This window comes from Orbicella faveolata, unplaced genomic scaffold (assembly GCF_042242905.1).
Source record: "Orbicella faveolata isolate gen_17 unplaced genomic scaffold, um_ofav_v1 contig_24, whole genome shotgun sequence".
Classification (NCBI taxonomy): Eukaryota; Metazoa; Cnidaria; class Anthozoa; order Scleractinia; family Merulinidae; genus Orbicella; species Orbicella faveolata.
The window spans coordinates 12,895,367-12,907,781 of NW_028301552.1; the positions used below are offsets into that span (position 1 = coordinate 12,895,367).

A 12,415-nucleotide genomic window follows, 5' to 3' on the forward strand; every position below is an offset into this window, starting at 1 on the left:
TGGGCGTTTCAAAGTGCATGAGGGAGTGAAAACTCTAAAGAGTCTGATCACGCGCGGGGATCAGTTTCTAAAAATAGATGCGGAAAAGAATTCAATTCAAGGTTTGGTGTGGGTGACGGATGCGACAGTTTCCTGATTTGGCCCCAGTCCATTCAGTCTGCCTGTTTTGTTTTTTCTCCACTCTCCTTACCCCTCGAGGACTTCCCACAGTCCTTTCTTCCCTTCGACGAGCACGCGCGTTTTCCTTCATCGCGGCCCTCGTAGCGGGTTGTCTGTTTGGGACGAGCTGGTAGTTTATTCAGGGCAGGGACTTTCATCACCTTCGAGGTGAGTTTAGATCAGTCATTGCATCATTTCTATAACTACACAACTCTCGCACAAGAACTTCCAGGTTAGATTGGAAAAGCAAAGTATCAAAATCCCCTATGTCGTCCCCAGTTCCCCGTGGTGCGGCTGTTGCTTGGTAACCTCGCTTTCGATGTTGAACCGCCTGGTGGTTATTGCAGGGTGAGGAGCAGTAGGCGATTTTCGTGATCTTTACTCCGTGAAAATAGTAGGAATAAAAGAGAAACATGTCGTCAGAAATAGATAATCTGGTTGAAATGGGGTTTCCACGTAACAGAGCGTAAGTATCACAGGAACGTGTTTCAGCTCTACTAGATTTCATAGGATTTTCACGGCTATATTCTCAACAATTAGAACTGCTTTGATAGTTACCGCAGCTAAAAATTCACGACTTAAAAACACAAGCAATGAATTAAAATTGACAGGGAAAAGGCGCTTACTGTGAGTGGTAACAGAGGTATTGAAGCCGCTATGGAATGGTGAGTATCTTAATATTTTTTATTTAAAATGAGCGAAATGTAACTGGTTAGGATAGCTTTGAGGCGGGTGTGTGCGTGTGAAAAATCAAGTCATTTGTATAAAGATATTTGGACCCTTCTACCATGGAATCAGTCAGTTAACCAGTGTTAAGGTAACTGGTGAGTACATATCCCATCACGAATGGGTCCTCTCTGGAAGATGTTTATTTTGAAGAAAAAGCCAACATATGTCAGCCTGTGTTGCTGAGGGAATTTGACCATAGCTCGCAACCACTTTGATGCAGGCTAATGATCGAGTAGCCTACTTTCAATGTGTTAAAATTTAGCTTGACAGCATTACCTACAGAACATGAACAGAAGAAATAATATAAACATGATCATTCGATCATTCACCCTTCTTGGTGTTCTCTAGGCCTTCAAGATGAATTTTAAATACATCAAAGGTAGTTAACTGTCATTTGACTTACATCTTGCATTCCTTCCTTGTGCCAGTTTTATCTCATCTCTGATTAACAGAGGGGTCATGGAAATAAAGAAAAAGGCCAACATTACAGAGAACTGTCTCATGTTAGTCTCACACTGTATTCTCCAGACTGCGACAACAGTCAAACCTCTCCACTTGTAACAGTTACTTTGGGGTCAGGCAAAAGTGTCCATTGAGAGGTGGCTGTTATGGGGAGGGAGGGATGTAATATGATGATGTTTTTGTGGGGTTAAACATTTTTATCCTCAAAAAATGTGCGACATGTAAATACATTATACAATCAAAATATATCAAGAAAACAATGAGACAAATGATGCATGTTGTGTATCAAGTTTTGTGACCTTTTCCAATAGAAAATGGGGTTTTGTTTGTCAGTTGTTGATTAACTTACTGTTGTCCAGAGGATATTTTGGCAGATGGGATGCGTTTTTTGGCCGAACTTGCCAATGTAGAGAGGTTAAAATGAGTGAATGTATGGACAGTTCGCCAGGGCAAAGAAAGGTGGCTGTTGTAGAAAGTTGATTGTTGTAGAGAGCTGACCGATGTAGGGAGGTGGCCTTTGTACAGAGAGGTGAGGTCAGTGTGGAGAATTGGGATGTTCACGACTAGACTCGAGCTCAGCATTAATCATTTAATATATGAAATGGTCCTGTTCTTTAGGTTATTTGCCCATTCAGAGGATCCTGACATTGATGAACCTTATAAACCACCAGTTGGACATGTGCTAGGAAAAGGTACTTTTCATTTACATAACTAAATTGGGTAATAAAGTTTACTTCAAATAATTAACTTGAAGTAATAAAAGTAGCTAACTTCTAGCCTGGTCAACTTGATTGATTGTATTATACCTGTGGGGAAAAAAATATGAACTTGAATTAAAACAAAGGCTGGAGAATTTTAGAAAACAAAATTTCACAGCAACATAGATGGAGACTGTTCATGCTTAATATACATGTACTTACCGAGTACTGCCCCTGTGTAGTAGTTTAATGGCCTGTGTGTACATGTGCATTAGACTCCAGATTGGAATGCTGGCCAGGAGTACTGTTATTGCTGGGCAAAGCATTTTGCTCTGACTCATAATGACTCTGATCTATCCTGCTATCTATAAATGGGTTCTTGCAAACTGTTAGAGAATTAAGTTAACAGAATGTTGGGGGCAACTATTCAGGAAGAAGAACAAATAATATTTCTCCTAGGGGCAATAAAATTGTAAAATTCAAGACTCGCCAAGTTTCTGAAATCTCGGACTTACGTGAAAACCATTTAAAACTCAGCGATGAATGAAGACAGAAAAAAAATGAGACTTTGCTCATGGCTCTTCATAAAGGTTTCCGAGATTTCAAGACTGAATGAAAATTTTGCAAGAACCACCATTTTCCAGGTACCGTTTTCCACCACTTTTCATAGTAACTTCATGCCATGGAAAGCATTTTGAGCTTTGATGTTATGGAGTGCTTTGGTGCCATTGAATTTGTTGTACCCCATGTTGACCTGATATTTGTTAATTTATCTCCCAGAAGAGTCAGCCACTCCTGGAGCTGAAGATGAGAGTTCAGAAAAAGTTCCGGTTGAGAACTCTGAACAGCCGTCAGACACTGCAAGCCCCACTGAAGAGCCCAAGCAAGCTTTGTCTCTAGTTTGTGATGAGTAAGAAAAGTAACGATAAAATATTTACTTTAATATCAATAAAGTTTATAAATTAAAGTAATTCTGCAAGAAACTGTAGTTGAAGTTGCATCATTTGCCAAGTGAAACATTTTGGTTTAGTTGATTATCAGTTTGAAGTTCATATTCAAAGTTAAATCAGCTATTAGCTTTACCCCAACATCAGATCAAAGACCAATAATATGTGACAATATGCCATGAACTAAATTGCTATGATTGTTAATTTATCAACTTCAACTTAATAATGAGTCCATAACTTTCGAAATAATTTTTCTAAGTGGTAATTTTGGAGTTTAATTATGCAAAGAGTCATTCAAATGGTGATTGCCGTGTTTTATAGCTTGGTCATTTGCATTTGAACTATCTCTTCAAGGAACAGGGGGGCAATTAATACTGATATTAAATAACAAATTGATAACTTTTTTTCAGTTGTGGTAAAAGACTCAGGAGTGAGAATGATGTTCAGGTTAGTTTTCTTTTCTTTTTTGTGTTTAGTTTATAACTTACATGTACATGACTTTGTATAACATTTAATATTCATTTCTCAAACTTGTTAATAATATTCATCAAGTTTAAACAGAGGAAATCTGAAAACGATAGTGTTTGGATATCTAACCTAGTTAGCCTGTCTAGATTTTTACGAGTTAATTTCTCAATTATCTTGAGTTTTAGTTTTGATTGAGAAGGTATACTGTATATATATTGCCTGTGCAGCTGGTGGATTCTGTCCATCACATACCTGATGGGTGTTAAAATGAAGTTTCCTGATGGGAAAATTTGTGTGGAATTCAGCTTACTGTTACAGGAGTACTGTCAGTAACAGACACTTTTTGTAGGCTAGAGAGAATGATTTTCACACTAGTACATCAAAGTTAGAGCTTGCCCTTCTGGCAACTCTAAAAATTCGATTTCTTTACACCCTACAAAATCTGTTCAAGTTAATTCTGTGTCCTGACATCAGATTGGACAATGTAGTTTGTTGAATCTTTACATTCTTCAGTTGCAAAAGATGTTATTTTTCCTTGTTTATTCCACTCATCAGCTCCATGCAGCGAGGTCAGGGCATTCCAACTTTTCTGAGTCAACAGAGGAAATCAAACCACTCACTGAAGAAGAAAAGAAGCAGCAGTTAGAAAAGTATGGCCTTAGATTTTCTTCTCTATGTTTAAAAATTGGTCAGGCTACATGGGTCCATTGACGCTTGTATACTGTACAAGTCAGGTTCACATAAGTTTCCACTACAGTGTTATATAGCCACAGCCTGAAGTATCCAAGTCAACCCTGTAGGTTCCATCAGTGTGCTAGAATCACTGGTGTACGTCATCAGTCCTTATTGCGCCTTTGGGATACAGAAGACACTGGTGGACATAGCTACCCACATACAGTTGAATCTTGTAAATAAAGACATGAATGGGTTAAATTGGAGGGGGGGGGGGGTTTGCTTCTGCCTTGTGATACTGTTAAAACGTTATGATCCTACAGGATACAACAACGGCTCAAGGAAAGAAAAGAACAGAAGTTAGCAGAGGAAAAAAAGGTACATGCCATGCTCACAGGATTAAAGAAAGATGTAGTGTTGTTATTTGTCATCTTTTGTTGCATTTTGTTTTGATTAATTTATCTTTAGTAGAAACACGTAATGGTAGCTACATGTATCCTGTGCAGAGTAGCCCGGTCTCCTTTTTCTTGAGGAAAGCGACAGCTGTACACAGGCTTAACACTGCAGGTGCAAGCCGTATCAAAGTTTTTCTGTTCTTTTGCTCGAACTCGGACTCGTTTTCCTTGGTGTTCTGATGAACTCTTGTTGACAGCAACGTCAAGGACAACATCGATTAAAAAATTAAGTTTTATTCAACCTACGAATCTCGCAAGAATCTAGATTCATTTAGCAGTTCTCTGTCAGTGTCAGAGCTATCCCAATACTGAATATGTAAGATGTAAAATTTTAAGATGTAAAATTTTAAGAACTGGCCGTCGTGGCTCACGTTATTTGGACTACGCGCAATTTGGTCAAGTCACGTTGTCGTTTTGCAGAGAACGTCAAAGAAATGCAACAAGATTTATAACACACGTACGCAGCCATTGCACTGCTCAGTTCCCGTTGCCTCGTCCACACTATGCCGGAGGAATTTGAAAACAAAGGATTCATTCTGAAAATGCATGAAATGTTTTCCGTCCATTTTCATTTTCAGGATTTGTGTTTGAGGAAACCTCGGTCAGCGAAATCACATGATTATCGTGACGCCATCGTTTCCGAAAAACTCTGTTTTCAAAATCTTTTCCGTCCACACTGAAACGAGAAGCCGGGAAGTTCAAATTCCTCCGCTTTGAAAAGCGTTTTAGAAAAGTTCCGTTTTCGTGACGGATTAGTGCGAACGGTAGGCCAAACCGTAGAAATAAAGCTGCGTTTTGAAATTTCTCCGGCGCAGTGTTGACACTGCCTTAAACTCCCTGCTGTCCAGAATGGATATGAATTTTGTAATATATGGACAAACGTAGAGGAGCGAGCCTTGAAAATCTTAGTAGTGAAAACAATAAAATATTACTTCGACTGGAATTTTAGAGATCTAAGATGTGACTATTTAACTTTTAGTTTTTCTTTCCCTTCAGAATGCTTTAGAAAAAGAGAAAAGCCGTCGAAAGATGGGGAAAGAAATGACAAGCATAAAACAAAAGTAAGTTAGCCCTCTGCAAACAGAGAGACCTCTGCTAAGTGGATGTTGTTTGAGATCTGTATAGTTTTCGCGTACGCGAACCTGTGAAGCGAGCCTGTGATCGTATGCCTGGCTATCTCTTACATTTGCGTTCATATTTGAAGCGCTGACGATTCAGCAAACTGACTTTTCAAAAGTTGATGTGACGCGTACAAAATACAAGGAGAGTTCACGTATTATGATGTCGTAACTTACTGAGCGTTCCCCTCCCCCCCCCCCCCCCCAAAAAAAAATGCGAGTCCTGATTACTTATTGTTTGCTGGGCATAATTTGTTTTAATTTTGTGTTCCCAGACTAGTACTAACCACGGTTACGTCCCCTTCAACATGGTGTTTAAAATCAAAAATATTGTTTTCCAGCCCTGGAATCATACAATAAATTCCCGTGCTCAGAGCGTAATAAATGCTTAAAAGTGGAATTTTTCATCGGGTTAACCGAACGTCATCAGCAATAATCAAAAAATAAATGTTATTTGTATATATGGTGTATGGTAAAGAATTAAAGTAAGTGTGGTGCTTGGCTTCAAACAAAAAACGCATAATGTCTGTCTGTGACATAAGAATTAGTGCCACTGTTCAGCTCGTATAATTAAAAAACATCCGAAATATGTTTTGTTGTCTTCAGTTTTTTTTGATAATTAACGCCTCATTTCTATGTACTTCGGTTTTTGAGGATGGAATTACAAGAAGCGCAAAAAATAGCCAATGAAAGAAAGAGGGAAAGAATGGAGGAAAGACTGGCGAGGTGAGTGGGGAAAAAAGCTATTATTTGTAATAGATGATGTCGTTATTTGTTAGTTTGTTTGCTTGTTTAATTTTCTTTATCTTTCTTTCAATGACAACAACAACCTCTTAAAACTTGTAACCCCTGCCAGTATTGTGCAGGGAGCGAGTTGTAAGCTACGAACTTCCTAAAATGGCCATAAATCTTTTTTTTTGTTTTTTGTTTTTTTTTTTGCGAGACTAACCATCAAATGTTTCTCCTTCTTAGGCAAAGGGTCAAGGACCAGATAGCGAGAGACAGAGCAGAACGAGCCGAAAAGGTGACGTTAAGCAATTGGAAGTGAAAGAACTCTGAATGGTCCAGATGATTGTTCTCGTGTAAAGGAGATATACTATGTAGTGTGGCTAACACATTCAGGGGTGGATCTAGGAGTTTTTCAAAGAGGGGTGGCTGAGACTGTCTAATAAAAAACGATTTCGAAAAACATTTAGCAAGAAAATTAGCGAAAGTAAAGCAAAGCTGACGTTTCAACGAATTCATGTTATCATTGTCAAATCCAATCCTTCCCCCTCCCTAAATCCTACCGACCTCACCTATATTTGTGACCTTGGCAGGCTTAAAACAAAGCGCAGACGTTGAGAGACTCGCCCTGAAGCATTACCTTTATAAATAATCGTTACATGCTAGCGGTAGGAAAAGGTTTCTCAACCAAGTCCAGGAGCGTAGCCACGATGCTTCAAGGGGGGGGGGGGGGGGGGGGGGAGGTCGCACTGTGTCAAAGTGAGGGTACTCACTGGATTGGCATGTCGTTTTTGTCACCTGTTGTAGGTTGTTTGCTTAAAAAGGTTTACAAAAGGGCGGGGGGGATCACGGGCACCCCCAAACCCCCCTAGCTACACCCCTGAGGTCAGAATCAGGGTTGAGAATCAGGTTTCTTTTAGTAAAACCAAAGCACGAATTATATTTGACAGTCTGACTCGAATATAGAACTGCAAATCTCTGGAACTCTTTAAAGCCGACCTTAAGAAGTTGACAATCGGTAGCAACGCTTAAGAAGACCTTTAAGCACAAACTTGTAAGAAAATTCTTAACTTCTTAGTATCTTAACTAAATTCTTAAAATATTGTCAATGATTTTAGTTTTTATATATAAATTTAGGATGTTAGCTTTCAATGTAGATTGATAGTGTTATTACTGTAACTTAAAAGTTATTATTCCTAAAAAGTCCCAGTGGCGAGGCTCCATAAAGTATGTAAGTATGATTTAGGCCCCGTCCAGACTAAGCCATCGGAGTTTGAAAACGGAGGTTTCACTCTGAAAACGCATGAAATGTTTTTCTCTGTCCACACTACACCGGAGAAATTTGAAAACGCAACAATCACCAGTCATTTTGGATTTGTGTTTGAGGAAAACTCGGTCAGGCAAATGTTATTATTATCGTAACTTCGTCTTTTTCGAAAAGTTTCGTTTTCAAAACGTTTTCTGTCCACACTAAAACACAAAGCCGGCGTTTTCACATTCCTCCGGGCTGAAGGGCGTTTCCAAAGGCTCCATTTTCGTGACGGATTAGTGTGAACGGAAGACCGAACCGGAGAAATAAAGCTGCGTTTTCATATTCCTCTGGCGTAGTGGACGGGGCCTTAATTGCAGTGTTTGGTTTTAGTTTGGTAAAGGTGGAACAGACCTACGGTCAGACAATGCTGCAGCATCAGCAATACCTGCTCAACCGGTTCAAGCTGCTGCTGCTGCTGTGGAGAAAAAGCAACATACGACTTGTAAACTTCAGGTAAAGTGTGATTAACATCTCCTTTCTCCTTGAAATATAAATTGTTAAACAGAATGTTGATGAGAATCAAGAAAGTCCTCAGCCATGTTATGAACCGTGGAATCTGCGTCACCGTTGCTTAAAGCCGTGAATGTTTAGGTCTTGAATTACTATTAAATAGGCCACATTCGTATTATCGGTATTGGACTGGAACTAGCTTGGAACTGAGGCTAAAGGAGTAGGAATAGAATACTAGGAGTATTTCTAATCCCCCCTGAATGGAATGCTAGTCCATCACAGGGCTACCCCCAGCATTAAATTCGCCGGTATTCATTTATACACCTGGGTGTAAAAAGGCACTGTGAGAGTAAAATGTCTTGCCCGAGAACACAACGCAATGTCCCCGGTCGGGGCTCGAACCCGAACCACCTGAGCCGCAGTCGCGCGCACTGATCATGAGGTCACCGCGCCTCCCATTTCTCCTCGAAAGGTAAGGTAAAGTCTGCATGCGAGCCAAGTGGCCCATCAGGCCGGAGCTTATCCCGGTTTCTGTAGCATGAAGCGACTAGGAGTATTTCTACTCCCCCCTGGATGGGATGCTAGTCCATCGCAGGGCTACCCCCAGCATTAAGTTCGCCGGTACCCATTTATACACCTGGGTGGAGAGAGGCACTGTGAGAGTAAAGTGTCTTGCCCAAGAACACAACACAATGTCCCCGACCAGGGCTCGAATCCGGACCGCTCGATCCGGAGACGAGCGCACTAACCATGAGGCCACCGCATCTCCCATTCTCCTCGAAAACTGGCCTAAAGTTCGGCAATAACACTCTAGAACATTGTCAATTTAGTAGCAAAATTGATTTCTTTCTTTTTGTGTCGATAGTTTCGTTTAACGAATGGCAGTACAATCACTGGGACGTTCCAGGCCACGGACACGCTGGAGGCAGTTCGTAGCTACGTACATGAAAAGCGTACCGACGGCTCGGCGCCTTTCAACTTGATGACCACCTTTCCGAGAAAAACCTACACCGACGGAGACCTGGGAACGAGTCTACAAGAGGCTGGGCTCGTGCCCTCAGCTGTGTTAATTTTAACCAAGTTGTAAATGGCAAGGAACGTTGATACATTTTACTTTTATTGGTTTTGGGACGGTTATCCAAAGAAAACTTTGACTGGATATAAATTGTTGAGCTGAACGTTCGAGCAAACCTCGTGGATTAGAATTTAGAGAAATTCTAGCGTCGAATAGAACAGGAATTCTCGCTTTGGCTGAAACCGTCTGAAACAGAATCGTTCTCGATCCTGAAAACCTCATTTGTCCCATCGTGTTGGTTCTCAAATCCTTCGCAATCATTTTGAAATACGGAAGGAAGTTCGCTTAAGGAAGTTAGCTTAAGGTGTTAAAGTAGCTCAGTCACGGTATTTCGAGTGATTTCGCCACGTACAAAATTACCTTTAAATTGAAGGAAACCTGAAAATAGTAGTTTACTAAGATAGGAAAACACCAAAGAGATAATAATAAACCATAAAGAAACTAGGATGGTCAAGGATGGAGAAGATTAACACGGATTACGAACGACGAACTTGAAAAATTTAGGCTAAACTTTTCAAGATGCGCAAGCCGTGACTTAGCTCCTTTAAGCACTGAGTGTTCAAATGTGTTCTGTTGTGCCGTTCCTTGTAGTATGGTTATCAAATACTTTAGCGATATCGCTGTCACAGGCACGATATTTTAATTTGATTAGAGCTCGATGGTTCAGTCGTTTCGCCGATAATTATTTCATAAGTTTTATTCCACCCGATCTCCCTTCCGGAACGTAAGGGATCTTTCTGGTCAAATGTAAAGCGCCCAGAGGTTACTTAGGAAAAGTGCGCGCGTTCTATTTTTACTCACAATTTGTGACGCAACTCAAGTTTTATAATTTGTATCAGATTTACATAGTCTGTGGTCAAACTTCAAGTCTTTATGTTTGAAAATTATTTTGTGTTACTTTAGGCACTAAAAGAATCAAAGAAGAAACCAAGATGTGTTTTGTTCCATTGCCTTACATCACTTATCACAAATATCGCTTAGCCTACTTTACTTACATTTGTTTCCATTACTTTTTTTTTTCACTAATATTACTTACATATGATCTTCACTATTCATTTCACATCACGTACCAACAGTTATCTCGTACATTACACCACATTACTTAAACTTCTCTCGTATACAACTTAACCTATTTCTTCTCTTCGCTTTTACTAGAGTTATTTAATTTCCTTGTCCCTTATACATATTGATATTGAATCAACAGCTACAGTATTTCAAAATAATTTCGCGAGTTTTATTTCATCTTGTTCAAACTATCACGAACTGTTTCAGCAGCTTTTGTCTGGACAATTTTGAAATATCACAAGCTGGTACTGTTCCAAATATTAGGTTCAATTCGTGCTATAACTTGTTTATGAAAAATGAAATAAACTCAGAACAAGAGGGCCAGAAGGACGAGGGAGTTAATCCTTCATATAAGCCTTATTCCCAAGGTAATCCATCTCAAGGTTTTTTCAGATCACTCTCGGTTTCGGAATATCAGAAAGGTCGTGGAATAGCCAATCACGTGACGCCTATTTCGTTCACGTGGACAGCACGTACGGCTCTACATATATTTTCATCCTCCACGAAGACATCCACGCGACGCGCGTGGTAGTATTATCCAGCTCTAAAAATAGCTTGGGTGAAAATACCTTAGGAATATGGCCTATCGGTGAGGGATAACACTTACTCTTCATCCCCTCCTGGTTCAGAATAAATAGAACTGACAACCTTCAAGACTGGCGGGAAACAAACCATCATTACCAGTATCTTAATGATCCATGGATGTCTGTTACATTTCAAGCTATTTACAGCACGCTTATGTTAGTTTAATTTTATTACTCGCAATGTTCTGTTAACCTTGATCAGTGCTCGCTTTTATTCCAAGCGTTTACGGCGGAAGTGTCCGCCATCGTGTTTTTAATTTGTTACAACTGCTATACTTGAAAACCCACCCTATTTAGAAACGATAAAACCAAGATCAAATAACTCTCAAATTACTATCCTAAGGATGAAAGATAATCCAAGCATGTTCATCGTGTCAGAATATTTACACAGCAAATGACAGAACTAAGTCGGAAAAAGACTGATATGACCCTAAGAACTATACGCTCATCTCCCAAATCAATCACATTTCAGTAATTTCTTCGCCTGTGCCATCGCAGTTATAAAATCCCTTAAAAAAGTCTCCTAGAGGCCGCCGACGTTTGCCAGAAGATTTAGACGATAGCCGAAGACTTCCGAAGATTGCCGATGATCGGCCGCAGATAATAAGAAATCTCCGAAGGATACCGAATATTACCGGATATCAATTAAAGGTTCCCATAGAGAAAGCTAAGGAATGGTTTCCTTCATATACAAAGGCCACCATTGTGCCGCCAACATCACAGAATTCGCCCAAATCAGTTTCGTCTTAAACTCGGGAATAACCGCACCCATTCACCAGTTCAGTTCTGCCTTTGTCGGTCGTTTTCTTCATATGTCGGAAATGTTTCTTCTGACAATATGGTCACAACTTGATTTCAGTCCAAAAACAAACAACGGGTTTAAATCGGCTAAACTCACTGATACAGATAACAGAACTCCATCGATCTCACTCGCCGTGTGCTCTTTTCAACACAACACATCCCATAATATTTTGAAAACAGTTCCCAGTCCCAACCGTGCGTGGGCTGGTGACGCCTGACTAATCTTACAACATTCGCTTAAACCAAGTCTAAAGTGATACGATTACATTTGCATAACTCGAATCTCGACACTAATCTGGATTATCCCAGTTGCCCGAAGGGCCGCTTAAATGGCCCGAGTCAGCCACACCTTTGTTTTTGTTTACATGCGAGAGTTTGGCTATTATGTTTTATTCGGGGCATTTCAAAACGAAGGAAATCACTGTGAAACTACTTAAGATAATTAAACATGCTTTCAGGAACACAACTTACAGTAAAGCAGTAAGATTTCTCTTCACCATGCGATATCAATAATATTGATGGCATCGAAACTAGGGTTCTTTAACCCCACCGTATTTGCCCTAATTCCGGGTTAAATGGGTGAACGAACGGCTCTGTATATAAAATACATGAGCTTTAGAAGCGAAATTCTGCCCCGGTGTTTTCGCGTTTCTATGGACACGTCAATCGACCACCTGTTAAGTGACAAGGGCAC

At 40.1% G+C, this 12,415-nt stretch overlaps 1 protein-coding gene across 1 annotated transcript; it reads left to right on the forward strand.

The window, feature by feature from the left end:
• The first annotated feature begins 467 nt into the window (after positions 1 to 467).
• On the forward strand, positions 468 to 10,198 carry LOC110052321 (UBX domain-containing protein 1-like). Its single transcript, XM_020758435.2, has 12 exons — positions 468 to 625; positions 771 to 824; positions 1,969 to 2,042; positions 2,829 to 2,958; positions 3,406 to 3,442; positions 4,019 to 4,113; positions 4,459 to 4,513; positions 5,587 to 5,651; positions 6,363 to 6,434; positions 6,681 to 6,732; positions 8,077 to 8,199; positions 9,062 to 10,198. Exons 1-12 carry the CDS (start codon positions 573 to 575, stop codon positions 9,281 to 9,283), a joined length of 1,032 nt encoding a protein of 343 aa, XP_020614094.2. The 5' UTR covers positions 468 to 572; the 3' UTR covers positions 9,284 to 10,198.
• The last annotated feature ends 2,217 nt before the right edge of the window (positions 10,199 to 12,415 follow it).